Source organism: Platalea leucorodia (assembly GCF_965183815.1).
Source record: "Platalea leucorodia genome assembly, chromosome: 17".
NCBI lineage: Eukaryota > Metazoa > Chordata > Aves > Pelecaniformes > Threskiornithidae > Platalea > Platalea leucorodia.
In genome coordinates, this window is record NC_138839.1 from 6,269,394 (window position 1) to 6,288,562 (window position 19,169).

The following is a 19,169-nucleotide window of genomic DNA, read 5'->3' on the forward strand; positions in this document are numbered from 1 at the left end:
AGCTTTGCTGAGGCAAGACAGGCGTGTCTGACCCCCAACCTTCCCATTACTTGCTTCTGTGATTGATGCCCTGTAATTACCCTGGATATATGAGCCCAGGCTCAGACAGCTGTAATGAGTGGGTCTGAAGAATCTGGAAAAGGCTTTTCTTCCTTGCTTGTTTGAAAGAGATGCTTGCAGCGTGGCAGGGATCTCAAAATCCCACTGGGAACTGCCCCAAGGTCTTGTTTTCCTAGCCTGTGGTAGCTTTGCAGAATTGTTAAGTACACAAAGCAGCCTCCATAGCTCCCCCAACCCCTTATTTCGATGCTGTGGGGCCCAAGGCTGTTAAAGAGTCATTAGGTCAGGAAAGATAGGCTATCTTTCCCTACAGGCACTGGAAAAGGGACACCACAACTCCTGTGACCTTGCAGAACTGAGGCAAAGGTGTACCTGGTTGCTTTTGGTAAATTCTAGGGTTTAAGGTTTCTTTGCTCTAAGATGGAGCTTTGTCCATACTTGGGGTGTGTGTTGAAAGTGAAGGCAGAACTGCCCCATAAACAATTGGTTTTCTTAAAACTCTCCCTTGTGCCAGGCTGATTAGTTTGCAAACAAGACAAGTCTTCGCTACTTTACAAGAGTATGCCCTAGTACAAGAGACATTTTATTTGTGTATTTTAGTGTAGTTAATCTAAGAAATAGTGTGATTCCTCAGTCTAATCCAGAAGTGAAATTCACATATTCTTATTAAAAAGAAAACAGGAAATATAATAAAAGGAGAAAAGTTAGGGAGAAAATCTGAACCTTCTTCTGGAGTGAGTGCAAAAGAGAGCCTGATGTGATCAGTTAGGAAGAAAATACATCTTAGGAGTGCAATGTAAAAGCAACTTGAGCTTCTTTTCAGGGTTGGTAACTGCTGAAATAGTCTCATTGCATAGGCACTGCTGACAGGAGTGTTTCTCCCCCAAGGCAGCATTTCTGGCATGAGGAAGTTACCAGAATCCCACTGAGCTTTATCACATTGATGCACAAGAGTTCTGTTACTGTAATCGACATAGCCATGACTAGCATTCATCCTTTAGAGCTGGCCTTCGCGCTCAGTCGAGAGCCTCAGCTCAGAGGTTCAGGTAGTTCTGGCTGTTGGTCAGGGAGCCTTTGTTGGGGACAGAAGGGCATGTAGTGTGGGTAGATCAGAGCGCTAGCCTGGGCACTGGGTTCAGGAGTGTGTGGTCCACCCTCAACGCAGGAGCTGCTTTTTCCCTCCCTGCAGTCAGTGGATGGAAGGAGGAAGTAAGGGATTAGAAGAGGAGTTTTCACTGCTGAGTCGGAGAGTTCAACAGCTCAAAAGTATCATCCACAACCTGCCAGAGGCAGTTTTCAAGTGGGAAGTCATTGTCCACCAGGTTGACCAAGTAGTAGTTGTCATGGATGTACTGGATGATCATGCGAGAGGGTGACTCCTCTTCATAGAGCTTGGCCCATTGCTCGATCCACAGTGCAAAGGCCTCATCCTGCCAAGGGGGGGGAAAAAAGGTTTGTAGTGGCATAATGCACGTTAGAGAGCTGCATTTTCCTACTGCCTCAGTTAGGACAACCAGTGTCACACATGCCTAGCCAGCCTGCGGCCTGTTTCTTCTCAGTAAAAACTGCAAGAGCTGAGCAAGGAGCCTCGTGCTTTGCTTTCCAGTCGATGGGAAGTGCCCTGAGCACAACTGTTCAGAGCTGAAAGGAGGTACGTTTGCAGAAAAATGGCTCAATACTGCCCCTGTGCGTGTAAGAGGGGAGGGAGAGCTACTGCCAGAGCTCTGGGGGCCAGTGCAGTGACAGTGGAGGCTCCCAAGCCTCCTGTTACTGGGCACTTGGTGTCTGTGAAGAGCTCTTGTGGGAGCAAAGTTCTCCTTACACTGAGGGAGCAGGAGGAGCAATATCTGGACCTCTGCAAGCTAGTATCACAACAGTGCTCAATTGCGAGAAGTGCCACAGACTAAAAACAAAAGAGACACTCTGAATTTCCAGGGCATCACAGCAATGCATCCAGCAGGAGGGAGGACTCACCTTCCAGGAGAGGAAGCTTACAGGATCCACTACAGTGGGCTGGATGATCTCTCTGCCTGGGAAGATGCCCCAGGTGACAGCATTGGGTTGCAGATCTGGAGCATTGGTGATATTCTGGCCCTGCCAAAGGAAGGAAAACCTTTCTGAAGCAACTGCTGGAGGAGGGATTCAGTGAGTTGGAACAAGTGCATTTACCCTCTCCTTTTTACGAGATCAGACAGCTGCTGCACATCACAGCTGACTTGCTTCAATTTCCCTTACCTTCATGTCCCACTTTATTCATAGTGATATCTGAATCTTTGATATTTGCCTCTCTCCCAAGGTGGTGAAAGGAAAGTGTCCTGTCAACAACAGCCTACCTTGACATTGACAATGTGGTAGTTCACTCGCAACTCATACTTCTTCAGCACTTTGAGCAGTGCCGTGACGATCTCACTGGAGGTGAAGAACTCTAGGTATGCCTACAGGGAGGGATGGGGAAGGAGAAAGAGAATTAGAGCCTTAACTCGTGGCAGGGCTGGGACAAATACAGGCAACCAAGAAGACAGTTGTAGAGTCTGGGCTGCTTGGAAACCAGGCAGCTTAAGACTTTTATGTCCATTCCCAGAAACATGTACTACAGAGGAGGCTTGAGCAAAGGGCAGAGCGAATTAGTAAAAAAAAAAAAAACAAAAAACAAAAACCAAAAAATAAATTGGCAAGAACAGAGGTAACAGCCCAGGAGCAGCCAGCTCAGGAAAGCTACAAGCTTCCTGTTTTGCACCCACGTAAGCAGACAGGCTGGAATAAGCTCCAGACACCGTAACCACAACTGCTGTGCCTGGGAAGCAGCCTGTGCTAGAGTAGAGTGCTTGGAAGAGGCCTGAGCCTGACTTCTATTCTACATGGTACCCTATGAACAGCAGTGTCCTGCCAAGGCAGCCCAGTCTGGTGGGAGCAGAAGTCAGAGGTCTCAGCTGGTCTCTCCCAAGCAGCCTACCATTCCCTGTCCTCATCTTTCCTTCACAATTCTCCCCGTGTGCTTATACAACCTAATTCGGTGCTTGCTCCATCTCCTGCTGCTCTGTGCTTGGCTGCTCTCAACAACTGCTCCCCCTCCGCCCATTTCCTGGCTATTGTGTGAGATGATGGATTTCCCCTCACCTCGGGGGAATTTTCTCCTTTGAAAACATAACTGCATTTGCCATCTGCTGGTCTCGTGGCTTTAGCGGTTTGGATCCCTTTTGAACAAGGCTGCTTTGTTTCCCAGTATGAGCCACTTGCTTGACATTTACCTAGACGGGAGATTCCTATCACAGCCAGTAGTGGCAAGGCTTGAGGGCCTGAAAATGCAGGACAGTAGGAGGCAGGCATGGCAGATAAAACTGCTTGCAGGCCAGAGAAGGAACCTGGCAGCTGTCTGAACAGCACAGCAGTAGTGCTGTGGGCTGGGAGCAATTGGTGGAGAACTCTGCCTTAGAGAAGGGCAGATAGAGGAATTCTTAAATCTTCAGCTATTACCATGAGAAGCTGGGTGGGAGAGATACTACCTCATTGATTCCCATTTTATGAAAAACCTAGGTGCTTCCTGCATCACTGAATGGGATCAGATGCAGTGGGCAGGCACGTATTTGTATCTAAACCTTCATAGCCCTCCTTTAGAAAGAGGTTACCAATAATTACTTGCTGAGAGTAAAACCAAGAAACTTTATAGATGTTCAACAGACGTTTAGAGGTGGGGGAAAACAGCTATGAAGTAAGCCATAGAGATGACATAGTCTGTCCCTTAAGACACCAAAGTAGCTTTGCCTCATCTGAGCAAGAAGGCATTAAGATAAGGAGCAGGCACAAGGATTATCTGGGTGAAAGTCTATGACCTTCTTTCCTAACAGAGACCAAACTGGGTCATAACTCTTTGCTGCCTAGCCCAGAGTAGTGCAGTACCTTTTGGAAAACATAACCCCCACTGGGCCCCCAGCCTACAATGGGGTCTGTGGATGGTTTGCCATTGATGTTTGGCTGGGAGTTGATGGTCAGGATTCCTCGTCTGTTAACCTTCTCCAGCTGCTCCTTCAGAAGGTTGGTTTCAGTAGCAAGAGGGTCATCGTTCCAAGGCATACACGTAACCTACCATGAGGAGAAAGGATGGCTCACAATGGATGTAACAACCCTTTGGTTACCATCTGGATGTTGAAGGAACTTAGAAGTGCCCTAATGGTCTCAAACACACGTATTTCAGGAGAGAATTCCCAGGTTTGGTTCAAGGGGCAGGATATCCTCAAGTCTGAGAATGACTGCTGAAGTCTGTCGGTATTGGTCCTGTCATACTGCAGCAGCTTTCCTTTTATGTTGAGCCCTAGCTTTGGCTGCTGGATTCCCTTCAGCCACTATCTCAGCAAGTCCTTTTGGATAGGGAAGTGCCAATTCTTGTTTAGAAGAACAATGTGGTACCAGGAACAAGAGGAAATACGCGCTATTGTCTGTGCACGCTGCCCATCCCTTCCCGGGCCATCACTCACCTTGTGCCCATTCCTGTTGGGTTCTCCGGTGATGTAACACGTAAACACCTCAAAGACACTTTCCTCACCAGTCAGCTCTTCTCCCCACATCTTCAGGAGCTCCTCCCGGGGAGACTTGCTCTTCAGGTAGAAGAGGTAATAGTCCTTCAGTTCCCCAAAGGCTGGAGAGGAGGAGTTACCCCTGTAAGGGGAGCAGACACAGGATTAACAGGCCACTGAGGAAGATGAACTGATTTGGTGATGCAGGAAGACAGCCACCCAGGAGGAGAAGTATCCAACAAAATCCATCTAGAGACCAAAAGCCTCAACATCTTGGTGCCATTCTCCTCAGCTCATTCAAATCCAAGCAACTGGGGACCGCTTTGTTAAGAAGCCACCTGTTCTGTCAAGCCTAAAGTGTGCCCAGAACACCCACTAACAACAGAGACTAACTGTGGAGCAGGCTTTCACACCACACCTCTACCTCACTGCCATTGCAGGCTGACAGCTTACCATCGGCCATTGGGGAAATCGTCCCATTCTTGAGTTCGATAGATGTAACTCTTTGGCCTAGAGGCCCAGAAGATTGGCCGAACATCTTCAACTCTTCTCTTGGGGTGAGCGCTGACTGCCCAGGGCAGAGGCCGCCTGCATGGGAGAAGCAGACATTAACACAGTTCCTCTGCTGACTTTCCACTAGAGGCTGGAAGCCCTTCCCTTGGAGAACTTTGCCTCTGGGGAAAGCATGTAACAGGGGCTGAGAAGAGTTCTGTTTGTCAAGAAGTAGGACAGAAAATTCTTCCTTTATGGAAAATCTTTTCCCACTCAGTTCCCTCACAGGATGCTCAGCAGGTGCCTATTAAATGGTTAAGTACAGGACTGACACCTGAAACCGATGACTGTGAGGGAAAAGCACTGTGTGAAGCTATTTTTAACAAGAAGAAAAAACAGCTATTCGTTTTCCTTCACTTCCTCTTGTTTATGCTGAAGCCTGTGGACTTGGAGAGAAGTCCACATGCCCTTTTTCAGTTGCAGAGAACCCTAGAAATCCACAGCGGGAGCTTACATGGCACCTAGCCTGTAAGAGGGGTTGTGACAGACCTCAAAAATCATGTTTCTTCCAAGTGGCAGTTCTAAGAGTTTAGGTTTTTAAAATTCCAGAACAGGCTACTTTAAAGCCACTTGACTAAAACAAATTCCTCCATTAGCTGCCCCCTCTATTCCTCCCAGCTTTTGTCAGAGACCTGCAGCAAGGGGGTGAACTTCTAAATGCAGAAAGGTGCTAAAAAGAAAAAAAAGGAGGCAGCAGAGGAGAGGTGCCAACCCATCCATTGCTTGAGCCTTCAGTAGATGGGATGGATGTATGTGAAAGAGGAACTAACGGAAGCCAGCATATTCTGCTCACCTGGGGTCCTCCTTCCATATGCCCAGGCGCTTAAGGACTTCGGTAGTAGCCACTTCCCGATTGAGGGTGTAAAAATGGAGCCCATGCACCATGCCACTGTCCAACAGCTCCCGGCACATGGACACTGCCAGCTCCACCCCATAGTTCCGGATAGCTGCATCATTGTCCTTGATGGGTTCAATCACATCTTTGATTTCTTGAGGCACTTCCAGCTTGGAGAGCTTCACCAGCTGGCGCAGGGAGTGATAACCCTGGATGAGGATGCAGGGGATTTTCATTTTTCCAAGGCCCTTTTTTGACATCCCAGTAACACAGGTACTTGATCTCAATTTTGTGGCGGGAGATTTAGAATTGGGTCTCCAGGATTCTACTCCTAGGCCCCATCTCTAGGATGGTAACGCAGTCCTGGTCACGTCACTTTAGGTGATTTCTTCCCGTTTCTTTACTCATTGCCTGAACCCAGCATGCTGACGGTGATGTCTAACACCTTAGGACTGGTAGACCATTGTCCTTTATATCTCTTTTTGCCATATGGGCACAGAAAACCTTTTAAGCTTATTATTACATGCCTAAGAGTTTAATTTGGCAAACCACCTACAGATTTACCACATTTAGCACCCTCAATTCCCAGAAATTTTGTGGAGGATATTTACAGACCTCTCTCAGACCCTGACCTACAAACACCTAATATCCTGGATCCTTATTCCCTCCCTGAACCAGAATTATTGGATTTCACCTGTATGGGGAAGATGCCAGGAATAATGGGGCAGGTGATGCCAATGGCTTGACAGTCCTTCATGAACTTGAGAAAGGTTTCTGATCGGAAGAAAAGCTGCGTAATGATGAAGTCTGCCCCAGCAAAGACTTTCTCCTTCAGGTGCCTCAGGTCTGCCTCATAGCTCTCTGCTTCAGGATGACCTTTGGGGTAGCCTTTGGGGAAGAGGGGGGGGGGGAAAAGTGAAACCCTGGTGGTCAGGACAACGCACTAGAAATTAGAAAGTTGCCAATCTGAATGTACTGTCACTTACAGCCCAGGTCCAGAGAGGGACTGCTGAGGTGACTTCCCTATCGCAGACCCTACCCCACACTCTGCAATGAAAGACATTTACCTGCCACGCAGATGTCAAAGTAATCATCAAATTCATTGCGAATGTGCTTAACCAGGTCAACAGCATAGTTGAAACCATCTACTTCTTCCTCCCATTCCTCACCGACAGGATCTGAAAAGAGAACAAATCCACAGCTCTCTCCAACTGTTTGCTGGACTCAGATCTGCTAGTTCTGTAAAAACCTCCTGCTATCAAAAGGAAGACAAAGGTGAAACCCCTAAGTTTGCAGTTTTACCCATGGACTTTTGTCTGCCCTTGAGTTGGAGGGACTGCTAACAGGGATCTGGTGAAATGCAGTCTCAACATCTGATTCCTGCAGCGGAAGGAGCCTCTAAATCTTATTTCTCCATTTTTACCCTGGAATTGAACACAATAGCAATACAGCCTCAGCCCTACACATCATAGGACAAAAGGATTCACCTCCACGCAATGCCATGATGTTCTTCAACCCGAGCCGCTTGGCCTTCTGCAAATGCCCTGTGATGTCATCCTTGGTCTGATTGCAGCATGTCATGTGCAGGATGGTCTCCAGGCCACAGTAGTTGACTGCAGTGTTGGCAATTATCATGGAAGAGGTTTCCTTGTCAGATCCTGGGTCCCCTGCAGGGTGCCACGTCACATCAATGAAGAGTGGACCGCCTGCTCCCATGCGGTCAAACCTGTGGATTTTAGAGCTGCGTTAGCCTACCAGCTAGCCAGCTCCCCTCTCTATGCCTGGGATATCTTGCTCACTGCTGGAATGCCAGCAACAGGCAGAGAGAGCTTGGATGACAGCAGCAGGAGAGACCAAGAAAAGTGTTGAACTAGGAGTTTAGCAAGTGGCCAATATAAATAAGGAAAGTCATTCTTTAAGACTGTATGAGGAAGTGCTTACAATCTCTTTGAAGAAAAGGCAACTTAAGTGTTCTCTGTAGAATAAACTTCCTCCCAGCATGCTCTATTAGACTGATACGTCTTCTGATGATAGACAGCAATGCAAGTCCCATTCCTTTTGAGATGGGAGACTATGCTGCAACCCCCTGTTCCCAGCTGTAATTGTAGAGGCCACAAATACGACAAGATGGACCAGATCTCTGTTGTGTACCCAAGTGTGCCTAACAGAGAGACAAAGGCTCCCCTAACTTGTCTCTCTCCTGCTCTGGGTTGGAACAGGCCCTTCTGTATAAAGTAAGCCTGGCACTGGCATACAGCAGTTACAAAAAGAGTTATGAAACTCCCTCTTCTCCTCTAGGTGAGTACATGGTGGCTCCTGGGGCTCCCCACTGGGCTCCAGGATAACCTTTAGCTCTGCTGAGAACTATCACCTTTCATTTAGCATGTAGGTGGGGACACCTACCTCAGAGGCTAAAACTGTAATCCTCAGTAATACAGAGGTACAAACCACAGTGGCTGGATGATTCTGAAAGCAAGTGGGAGTCTCTGTTCCACAGACTTTGGCACACTATGAAGTAATATTTTCTGCTTTTAATAGGTACTTTTCTGGTCTATTGTCCCCCAGCACTCTGCCTCAGCCCCAGAGCATGACAGTGGGGTTGCTCCATCTTCACAGAGCATGGGAGAGGGGAAACAGTCTGGCCCCCTCAGTAACCCCACCATGACACTTAACTCTTCAGGCCCTCCAAGGAAGACAAGTTACCTGGTGTCCATTACCCTCCTCAGCAGGAAAGCACAGCCCCATTACCTGCTTCGTCACCTGGAAGGGGAGACAGAGCATGGGGCAGAGCCTGCCTCATTAGCTATTTCCCAGCCCTCCACCAAAGACACTTCATCTCTCCCCTCTCCCACCCTGTAGCCCTCACCTGGAGATGAGATTGACAGCAGCATTGGCTGTGCGTGGAGGGAAGAACTCCAAGGAGAACCACTTGTCTCCAGAGTCCTGCCGTCGGCGCATCTTCTCCCGCAGTCGCTCATGACGGTCAGCATCGAGGACAGGGGTGGAGCAGCGTGAGCTGTCCTTGGAGCTCTCGCTCCCGCTACTGCTGCCACCATCAGACTTGGAACTGGAACTGGCACTGCAGGTATGCTGGGTCTCATTGACCATGGTGAGCTCTCTGGAGGAGGGGAACAGAAGGAGCACAGTGGATACAAGACAGGACACAGATCTCAGCAAGATTAAACATTAATCATCATCTAGCAGTCCCTTTTGCCAGCCCTTGCTATAAACTGTAGTGGGGGATCTGGTGAAAACACAATAAAAAGCGTATGTTTAGATAGTGCTGAGAGAAATAACACAGCAGATGGCTTCATGCCACTTTGATGCAGCTCTTCTGTGCCTGCTGGGTCAAATTTGGCGCTCAGAAGAGTCAGGTCAACATCACTTTTGCCCTGACTACAACTTAGCAAGCCATGATACCCACGTGCATGAGGTGAGTGCCTCTTTGATCTTGTGGCCTTGGGCTGGACATGCCAGCAGATATCTTTTTTTTTTCTACAGCAGCAGCTGCTTCTTGGACTCCATCCATCTTCAGAGTTTCCATTCTGTTCCCAAAACACAGTGCTTCTTTACAGCGTAGGCAGGAGAGCAAGTGCTAATAGGGCAGGTATACAAGAATGCACAAACTATTCCTATGTCAGAAAAAAAAGTGAAGAATCCCCTTTGATCAGGCCATCCCCACAAATACTGTCCTTTGTTTTGTCTTTGCTGGCATTAGGCAGTTGCATTTCTAAGCATTAGTCTTCTTCCACAAGGCACACCATTTCCACAGAAAACTGTCCCCTGTGCCAATACCACTGCCCACACTTGGCTCTTTCCTTTACCAGATACGCCGTTCATGTTCCTTTCCTTACCAATTGTAGCTGCTTGGAAACAAGGTCAGCAGAGACCATCCCCTTCTCCCTGCCTTGCAACATGATCAGCTGTGCTTGCTTGGCTTCACAGAAAGGAAAACATCACTGCAAGTCAGTGGTACAAGTGGGCCTGGGATGCCCAACTCCACTTAGCTCCCAAAAGTGTCTCACCCTATGCCTTTAAAATTAGGTAGTCGTTACAGATAAGTAGAGAAGAACTACCGTAAAATTTGGATCTGTATTATTTGTTTAGGTACCTGCCAAAACTTAAAATTGTCACTGTGAAGCAGCAGGTTGTCTGAGCATTAGGTAACATTGGAGCTTGCTTTGGAGGAAATGGTTGCACAAGCTAGTGCACACTTTGTCCTTATCATGAGCTCTGTGGGTTTAGGTCATCCAAGAAGACTTTGAACTTATCTTCTACTGTTTACACAGAGTTGCCCATCAAGCAAAATCCTTTGGGAGAAAGTCTGCTTTTACCACCTGGGGACCTCTCCAGCTGGCAAGATATATGAGAAAGGAGCGCAGGCCTTCTGCTGCCAAGAGGAACTGTGAGTCTTAAATCTCTTGTGTACCAACATAGTGGGCCATGTCAATAGGTCTTTGCTGCTGATTTTTGCCAAGTGAAGCAAAAGCAACCAGGTGCACAGTAACAGCCCTGACCAAGCTCTCTCAAAGGACTTTGCCTGACATCCACGTGGCACTAATCTGGGAGAATTATCCAAAGCATATGATCAAGCTAGTGGCGCAAAATCACGTGCAGGCAACTCCCAATATCTCACTTGTAGCAAGCATGCCACAGCACCGTAGGCAAATCAAAGGACCTCTGTTCTCCCACTTGAGATTTAACACCCATCACAAGGGAAGGGTTCACGTATTAATGTCTCTATAGGATGAGACTTGCTGTTGAGGGAAGGTCGCTATCTTACTGACAATCTAGAACCACAAAGACAGGAGAAAGGCCCCACATAAATTTTGTCTACACGCAGCATTTGGAACAGTTTCCCTACCATCAGGTTCATCACAGATCTGGCAGAAGCTTGCAGTTATAGCAAACAGAAAAAAGATTTTCCAAACAACAAAAACAGTTGCAAAATAAGGCAATCTTAAACACCCATCAGCTCTGTTGGGTCAGCGCTCCTGCTCCTCTGTCTCTGCCACCCTGCAGAGCTCACAGCAAAGGTCTGTGGCCCAGCACATTGATGCTGATCAGCGTGGATGTGCCTGCTGTGTTTATGTGATGCTGATGGTGACTCTTTGCTTCACTGTAGGGTATTTTTACTGCTTCCAGGCCTGAGCTGACACCCACGCACGCAGTGTGGAGCTCTGCATCGTCCTAAGCTTAGTTTTACCACCCAAGCTAAACTCGGCTGCACAGACATGGAGTTCAGATGGGGCAGGCACGCCTGCAAGGGGCTTGTGCTGCCCTGGGCCATGGCCCCGGCTGACAGCCCTCCGGGGCAGACAAGGGGCCCGCGGCTGCACCTACTGCCCGGCCAGCTGATGGGGCAGCGGCACGGCCGCGGAAGGGCCGTGGGGGGAGCCCGGTAGCCCCGTGGGCTGCCGCGGGGTGCCTGCACGGCAGCGGGCTCAGGACTAGGCAGGGATCAAGCTGCAGCCCGATCCCTCCTTCACCTCAGCTGAACCCGCTGGCAGCGCGGCTCGGCCCGAAGCAGCCGCTGGGCAAACCAGGCCGCGGGGCAGCGGCAACCCGTCCCGGCATCGCGGCCCGGGCCGCCGCGGGGACCCCCCCCTCCCCAGGCGGCGGGGGCAGGGATCGGGCCCCCCCTCCCGGGGCCCCGCTCACCTCCCGGCGGTGCTGGGCGCGGCGCGCCTCGCCCCATCCCGCGGCGCTTTAAGGCCGGCCCGGGCGGGGCGGGTCACGTGGTGCCCCCCGCCTGCCCTTCTCCGACATGGCGCCGCGACTTCAGCTCCCCCACGCGCCGCCTCACGTTGCGTCGGCGGGGGCGAGGCCACGCAGCGGCCGCCGTGGGGTCACGCGCGGCGCGGCGGGTGGGGCCGGGAAGGGGCGGCGGCGGCGGCGGAAGATGGCGGGGTGCGGGTCCGGGCTGTGCTGCTGCTGCTGCCCGCGCTGCTGCGGCGAGCGGGAGAGCCGCACCCCCGAGGAGCTGGTACGGCCGCGGCCCCGCGCTCCCCCGCCGACCCCCGGCTTCTGCCTGCTGGCGGCGCCCCGACACCGGGCCTCGGCCCGGCCCCGCCGCCGCGCCGGCTCTGGGGAGCGCCTGAGGGCGGGCGGCTCTCGGGGGCGTTGGGCGTTGCTATGGCGCTGGGCCGGGTGCCTCCGCCCCGGGTGCTGGCGCCTCAGCCCGCGCTCGGCCCGGCGCCTCAGGGCGCGGTACCTCAGGGCCCGGTACCTCAGCCTGGGCTCGGCCCGGCGCCTCAGGGCGCGGTACCTCAGCCAACACTCGGTCCAGCGCCTCAGCCCATTCCCGCTCTTTTGTCTCGCGTTGGGCCTAGTACCTCAGCCGCTCCTGCCAATGCTTCGGCCCCCACTGTCACGATACCCCAGACAATGTTTGTTTTGGCTGGGCTTGGTATCCCAGCACCTGGGGTTGGTGCCTCAGCCTGCGCTGCTGCTCTTCCCGGGTACAGCACCCCTTGCAGCCGTTAGAGGGGAGTGGCTCTGGCAGGGGCTCTCTCCAGCTGCCCTGCATAGGGGAGTGCTGTCTGTGCAAGTTTCTTGTCTTATCCTTCCCCATCACCTGTTGCTGCGAAGGAAGCTGGGATGTGGGTTTAGTACTCTGCTTTACTGTGCTGTGGGGAGCTCTCATACAGAAGGAACGTAGTTTATTCTTGCTGAGGGGCAAGCTTTAAGGTGAGACCCTATACAGTTACCCCAAAGTAAGTGCTGGTCTGGTAATCCATAGTCTGACTTTATAAGCAGTAGTGGCACAGGCCTCCCCTAATTTTGGCTTTGCCACCAGTGTTCATGAGCACTTATACATGCATTCATTCCCCTGATAATTCTCCTTTCCCCTGTTTGTTTTGCAGACAATCCTAGGAGAAACTCATGAAGAGGAGGATGAGATCCTTCCACGGAAAGACTATGAGGTGGGAAACTAAACAATAGCAGCTTGTGAAATTAATGTGAAAAGAACTACAGATAGTTTTTGATCTGTTTGAGTTTGTAATGGGGCAGGTACTCAAAATGCATCACTAGTTAGAGTGCATTGGCAGCAGCAGAAATACCAAGAGTTGCTGCACTTGCAAAGAACGGCTCCTCATCATTATACATTTCTAGGTTGAAGCCCTGTGAATAGAGCTTGAATATCCCCTGCTTAAGTCAGACTCTTGTTGAGAAAATTCATTTTCAGAGTCTCCTGCATTGTTCTACATTTTTAATATGAGATTTACAGGCTCTAGTGGTCTTGTTTCCTCGTGACTATAGAAAGCATCTGTAGCTACTTGGTCACTGTTGCCTTACTGGTGTCTCTGATGTCATGCTGGCTCACAGCAGATCTTCCCATCTATCGGATCCTGCTCCTTACAGGAGATTTATGCTTTTTGCATGTCTATATGGTGGCCCTGAGCTATTTAGAGCAGTTGCTGTCAACGTGGCTATTACCAGCTCAGCCTGTTACTGCTTGGCTTGAAAAGGTGAAGTTGGTGTAGATAGGAGCTAGTGGTACTACCAGTATGTCTGGGCAACTATATTGCTTTTAACTCCCTGCCATGATAAGCTTAAGAATTGATGCTGTTCATCTGGAGAGGAATTCCTATCTAGTGTTCCTGTTGTAGTGAGAGGTTAAAGATCTAAAGTTGTCCCCTGCACTGTCAAATTGGAGGTGCTTAAAGAAGTAAAGTCTAAATCTGTACAATGTGACTTCTTTAATGTAAAGTTTTATTAGTCAGTCATGTTCCTGTTTGGTTCCCTCTCTCTCAGCTTGGGCAGTGAAATTGGTCTGTTCTTTCACTTCCTGATTCTCAGAGTCTGGCACTGCTGGAAATATTTAAATGAAGTTGTTTCCAGGAGGATTTTTTATCCTACTGTTGTTTGCAAAACCTCCTGTGGGGGTAGTAATGACTTCTGTAATCTTTAACAAGGTCTTCTGTCCGTAGTTTTTTGCACAATATGTTGCAGCTGATTCTCTTAAACTGACCTTTTGGCATTCTTTCAGAGCTTGGATTATGATCGCTGTATCAATGACCCATACTTGGAAGTTTTGGAGAGCATGGACAACAAGGTAGGACCTTGTTCTTTCTTTTTCATTAGCTTGAGAGCTAAAACTGTGGAAATTGCCCAGAGAAATTTGCCCAGAGAAGTCGTGGATGACCTGTCATTGGAAGTGTTAAAGGTCAGGTTGGATAGGGCTTTGAGCAACCTGATCTAGTGAAAGATGTCGCTGCCCATGGTGGGGTGGATGGACTAGATGATCTTTAAAGGTTCCCTCCAACCCAAATCATTCTATGATTCTAAATATGTTCTACTGCAGGAAGTTTTGTGAGTTTTTTTCTTCTGTATGAAAAAAATTTTGTGTGCTCTCTTGGCTTCTCTATCAAAAGAATAAAAATATGTGTGGAGGTTATAGCTCCCAGCATCTGTTCTGATCCTCAGGCTTAAAGTGAGCAAGATGTTCAGCACTTTCAGTTCCCTATTTTCAGTTTGCTGTTGTCACTATCTTCTGTTGATTTATCACTCTAGCTGTAATTGAGCTGTGGAACCCAAAATCGCCTTTTTCTGATCCCTGTTTCTATGTTGCTTTGACTTGGCTTTTTTTTTTTTTTTTTTTTTTTAAATCCTCTTTCTAAACAGAAAGCCCAGAGATACGAAGCAGTGAAGTGGGTGATGGTTTTTGCTATTGGAGTCTGCACAGGACTGGTAAGTGTCATGCTGTTTGGGGAATGAGGAAAATTCAGGAGACTAAGCAGGAATAATTTAGAACTCAATGGCTGAGGAGTAAAGAGGAGGAAACATTCTTTTTCATGAAGTGGAGAGCTTAGTAGCTGGAGTTGTCTTTTGGGAATTATAGCACGTTGTTGCTAGATTATTTTCCAGGAAGCCTTTTTTTCTTTCAGATCTTGCTATACTTTCTTTGCAAAGTATTCTGGTAAATCCTTTAGTTCTGCATACAGGAAAGCTTGTCCAAAGTGAGCATTTAATAAAAAAGGATGCCAATTTACAGTTGAAGTGTATTTTTTTTGTTTGGCATTACGAGCTTCACTGCATGTGCTTTCTAGGGTTTTTGAAAATCAGCTTTGCTGACTGTATGCCTCAGTTAAACACTAGCTTTCTTCTGTACCCTGAAGTGTGTTGTGGGTGTTAAAAATGCTACCAGATCAGTACTCTGAAATGCATCTCTTCAGGAATAATTCTAGGATGGGTCTGTTCCAGTGAGAATGAGGGAGGCAGCAAATCTGAGCTTCTGAAGTTACTTTGCTCTGAACAATGCTTCTTTTGCCTTCTTCATCCTCTGTCCTCCCATGTGTGCATACTTTCGGTAGGACTTACTAGAGGGTCGTCTTTGTTACTTGTTTGTTGTAATTTCTGATGGCAGATCTGTCTTCTTTTTCATAGGTGGGCCTCTTTGTGGATTTCTTTGTACGGCTCTTTACCCAGCTCAAGTTCCGGGTGGTACAAAGCTGTATCTTTTACCTAGTGTATGGGTTCCTGTTGGACTCAAGTGACCTTTTCCTTTCTGTTGTCGTGTTTTGCTCAGAACAGCTGACTCTGACTGCCATCGGTTGTGTTGTTAATGATTAATCAAGTTTTCAACTTGCCTATGTAATTCAGCCCTTGAAACCAAGAAATGGCTCCAGTATGATGTACATAGGCAAAGTCTAATCCCTGAAAGGATGAGTGGTTTCTCTTCCTTGTAGCTCAGTCTTGAGCTCTGAAAAGGAAGCCTGGCTTCCTGATGGGCTGTGTCATCTGCCCTGGCTGCATTAGGAAGCGCAGGCTTGGCTCCTGATGCCAGTGGGACCCCCTGACAGTACCGAATGATTGTGTGTTGGTGGGGGCAACATTGTTTTCCTTGACCGTCCCTGCAGCGGTGGAAGAGTGCACTGAGAAAGGCTGCCTTGCCTTGTCCTTGCTGGAGCTGCTGGGGTTCAACTTGACCTTTGTTTTTCTTGCCAGTCTTCTGGTCCTGATCCAAGTAAGACTTAGGTCCACTGCTGCTCCTTACACAGCCTCCCTTTGCTCTCACACAGGTCCTGGGTATGAAGTTTCCTTCTTGCCGGAAGCACTTTCTTCCCCAAGACATCAAACTAGCTTCACAGTGCTAACTGATTTAGCTAAGCAGGGTCTCTTGGTCCCTTGCTGTGCTCTCTGATAAGATATTGTTGGTCAGCTGTGAAATCAATGCAGCACAGTGCCAGTGTTTCTTTTCTGCAGCCTGTAGCAGCTGGATCAGGAATTCCTGAAATTAAGTGCTACCTCAACGGGGTAAAGGTTCCAGGGGTTGTACGTCTCCGGACGGTGGTGTGCAAAGCTATGGGAGTGCTCTTCAGTGTGGCAGGAGGTAAGAAGGGCTGTAGTGTCTTGATCTTGTTGGGGTGAGGAATCACTGAATGAGGAAAAATGCTGTCCCTGCTGTACACAGGGCACAAAAGACTTCTCATGCCTTTCTGGTAAAATGATTTTGGTGGGCTGGAGCAGAGTGATGAGCCCTGAATGCATATATAGAGTAGAAAATAGACAGAAGGATCCAGATTATTGGGGGAACAGGTACTTTCCTGGGTGGGCTAGTCAGAAGTGGTTCTTTGTGGCTCAGTCCAAGAGGGAGACGTGAGAATCCTCCAGAACACATTGCCTAGAGCAGCCTAAAGGAGGCTATGTTCTAGGCAGCAGGGCAGAGTGACTTGGAGAGTTCAAAGTCCTTGTAACAGCTGCCTTTGAATGGTTCCACCCACTTGGAGTGCCAAGTCTGTGAAAGTCTTCACAAACATTTGGGGGGCTGAGGGGACAGGGGTCAGAACCTCCCTTCACCTTGAGGGGAGAGGGAGGAGCTGCAGGCTTGGCACGGGGGACTGTGCCATGGCGTGGGAGTAGTGAGCTGATCTCTCCTGGCATTGCCAGCAAGGGAGAGGGGCGGTGGGAGTGTGTTGCCTCATCAGTCCTGTTTTTCCAGGTCTTTTTGTCGGGAAGGAGGGTCCAATGATTCACAGTGGTGCTGTCGTGGGTGCGGGTTTGCCACAGGTTAGTGCTGGCCTGAGTCACTGGCCTGGTCACACCACTGCTTTGTAAGAGTACTGTGAGGAGTAAATTTCCATTTCCTACATTTCTAAATCTTTACTTTGTTTGTAGTTCCAGAGCATCTCTTTGAGGAAGATCCAGTTTAACTTTCCCTATTTCCGCAGTGACAGGTACTGTACCCAGGATGTGGAGGAGGAGGGAGGAGGAGGATGAGTGAGCAGACTTCCTTGGGAGAAGGGTGGCAGGCTGGGATGAATCAGTCAGATGGTTTTTCAGTTTCTCGCTAGTGTCCTGCAGTTTCATTCTGCAGCAAGACAGCACCGGGACTTGACTCTTCCATGCTGCTCTGCTCTGGTTTCTGTATTCATTGATGTTCTCTTGTACTACTACTCAGCAAATCTCTACCCATTTAAAACCTTTAATCTGAATGGTTAAATGGCTTCATTGTTGGGAACAAGCTCATTTACTCACCCCTTATGACCAAGATACACTCTAGAGAAGGCTGGTCCACCTGAATGTGAACAAAATCTTGCCCTTCCCTCTTTGTAGTTCCTTCAAGTGATGCTGGAGCGCCATGGTTTGGGATGATTCCTCATATATGGGGCGGTTGTGTAGTGCCAGAGTTTTGCTCTGTATTGGTGCTCTAGAGAAAGAGCATGATGCTGCAACGACTTACTGAATAAATGGTGTTGCCTGCCATGGCCAGCACTTCTCACAGCTGTCACTCCTATATCCCTGGGATATGTCCATAAAGGGGATTGGTCTCTTACTTTGCAGAACCTAAGCACCTCCAGAGATCTACTTGGTTAAACTAAGATTGTTTTCCTCTTCATTTCAGGGATAAAAGGGATTTTGTATCTGCTGGAGCTGCTGCAGGGGTTGCGGCTGCCTTTGGAGCCCCAATTGGGGGCACTCTTTTCAGCTTGGAAGAAGGTTCTTCCTTCTGGAACCAGGGACTTACATGGAAAGTGGTGAGTAATGACTTTGGCTCTTTCTGTGTGTCTCTTCCTTGAGCTCAACCTTTGGGAGGGCTTGTCTGTGAGGGCATTCAGATTACCCTGTGTCTCCTCCTGAGCTCTACTGGCAGGAGAGAGATTGCCTGCTCTGAGTGGTCCAGAGTTACTGCAGATCAAGAGCAGAGATGAGTCTGGTACTATCTGGAACTATGGGGCAACTCTGTAGGCAGCAGATTTAGCGTACCTGGGAGAAAGGGTTTTTGTGCCTGTGCTCTTTGCAGTCTGATCCTTTGGGAGCAGACAGAGTAGGCAGGTGCTGGATTTCTTTCTGCTTTTCTCTGCCTTGGGGAGCTGTATTGCAGCAATACCATGTGCCTTCAGGTTGCCGATTTCTCTGCCTCTAGTGCCTACTTTCATGAAGTTGACAGTATTTTAAAAACGTATTGGATTTTGTGATGTTTTTTGCATTTCTTATGCCAAATGTCCTGTTGATGGGATTCAGTTAGTCTGTTCTTTCTCAGTGGGGATAAAAGGAGCCAGGGGATTTGCCAAGATAGCAACTCTCAGAGCTAATGAAGACCTCAATTCCAACTCTATACAACCTGTGTTAGTGCCTTGTAATTGATTTGCAACTGCAAATTAGTTATCTTTGACAAAAAAAAAAAAGAGCTTTTGCTGCAAGAGTTACTAGGTGAAATTCCTAACTTCTTGTGCGGGAAACCAAATCAGATGATTACAGTAGTCCATTCTAGCCCTGCTCTCTTTTGCAGCAGGGAATGGGTGTTAAACCTCAGTAGGACTATTTTCCTAAAGCTTGAGAAGGCTCTGAGGTTCCTTTCCCCAGGCATAAGTCTCAAGGAAGAGCTGACTGTGCCAGTCTTATTTTGGGAGTGTTTAGTTCTCTTTTTTTTTTTTTGTTTAACCTCCTCAGCTTTTCTGTTCCATGGCTGCCACCTTCACCCTGAATTTTTTCCGCTCTGGGATTCAGTTTGGAAGTTGGGGGTCTTTCCAGCTCCCTGGGCTGCTGAACTTCGGCGAGTTTAAGGTAAGATTCAGTGCTGTTATTTCTGCACCCCCCACCCCCCACCCCCCACCCCCCCCCCCAGTCTCTTGTCAATTCAGTGTTTCTTTCTGTTTGGGTTTTTTGGTTTTTTTTGATACATGCTTGTATTTCAGTGAAGGGCAGTTGATATTTAGCTGTAATACATTGAAAGCCTAAGACAGAATTGTTTCCCTTTTGTCATA

The 19,169-nt window shown here is 48.7% G+C and overlaps 2 protein-coding genes across 9 annotated transcripts in view; one reads left to right on the top strand and one right to left on the bottom strand.

Annotated features, from left to right (window-relative positions):
- Window positions 1-622: 622 nt before the first annotated feature.
- On the bottom strand, window positions 623-11,698 carry MTHFR (methylenetetrahydrofolate reductase). 5 transcript variants are annotated; one of them, XM_082329231.1, is made up of 13 exons: window positions 11,620-11,668; window positions 9,383-9,590; window positions 8,825-9,076; window positions 7,446-7,684; window positions 7,026-7,136; window positions 6,653-6,846; window positions 5,917-6,167; window positions 5,025-5,159; window positions 4,533-4,713; window positions 3,958-4,140; window positions 2,394-2,495; window positions 2,035-2,154; window positions 623-1,490 (listed from the first exon to the last, which is right to left on the bottom strand). In XM_082329231.1, the coding sequence occupies exons 3-13, from the start codon at window positions 9,064-9,066 to the stop codon at window positions 1,293-1,295; spliced, it is 1,956 nt and encodes a 651-aa protein (XP_082185357.1). In that variant the 5' UTR covers window positions 9,067-9,076; window positions 9,383-9,590; window positions 11,620-11,668; the 3' UTR covers window positions 623-1,292. The 5 variants fall into 5 exon arrangements, with proteins under 5 accessions (XP_082185357.1, XP_082185355.1, XP_082185356.1 ...); XM_082329229.1 differs by lacking the exon at window positions 9,383-9,590 and having other exon boundaries at window positions 11,620-11,698; XM_082329230.1 differs by lacking the exon at window positions 11,620-11,668 and having other exon boundaries at window positions 9,383-10,470.
- Window positions 11,699-11,838: 140 nt separating this feature from the next.
- The window catches only part of CLCN6 (chloride voltage-gated channel 6), a 66,834-nt gene continuing 59,503 nt past the window's right edge, over window positions 11,839-19,169 (top strand). For 3 of the 4 annotated variants that reach the window (XM_082329037.1, XM_082329038.1, XM_082329039.1), the window contains exons 1-11: window positions 11,839-11,944; window positions 12,825-12,884; window positions 13,952-14,017; window positions 14,587-14,652; window positions 15,349-15,415; window positions 15,822-15,928; window positions 16,168-16,294; window positions 16,904-16,971; window positions 17,080-17,138; window positions 17,807-17,939; window positions 18,856-18,969. In XM_082329037.1, the coding sequence (XP_082185163.1) occupies window positions 11,861-11,944; window positions 12,825-12,884; window positions 13,952-14,017; window positions 14,587-14,652; window positions 15,349-15,415; window positions 15,822-15,928; window positions 16,168-16,294; window positions 16,904-16,971; window positions 17,080-17,138; window positions 17,807-17,939; window positions 18,856-18,969 (951 nt within the window). In that variant the 5' untranslated portion in view covers window positions 11,839-11,860. The remainder of the gene's footprint in view (window positions 11,945-12,824; window positions 12,885-13,951; window positions 14,018-14,586; window positions 14,653-15,348; window positions 15,416-15,821; window positions 15,929-16,167; window positions 16,295-16,903; window positions 16,972-17,079; window positions 17,139-17,806; window positions 17,940-18,855; window positions 18,970-19,169) is intronic. The other variant, XM_082329040.1, reaches the window with a different exon arrangement.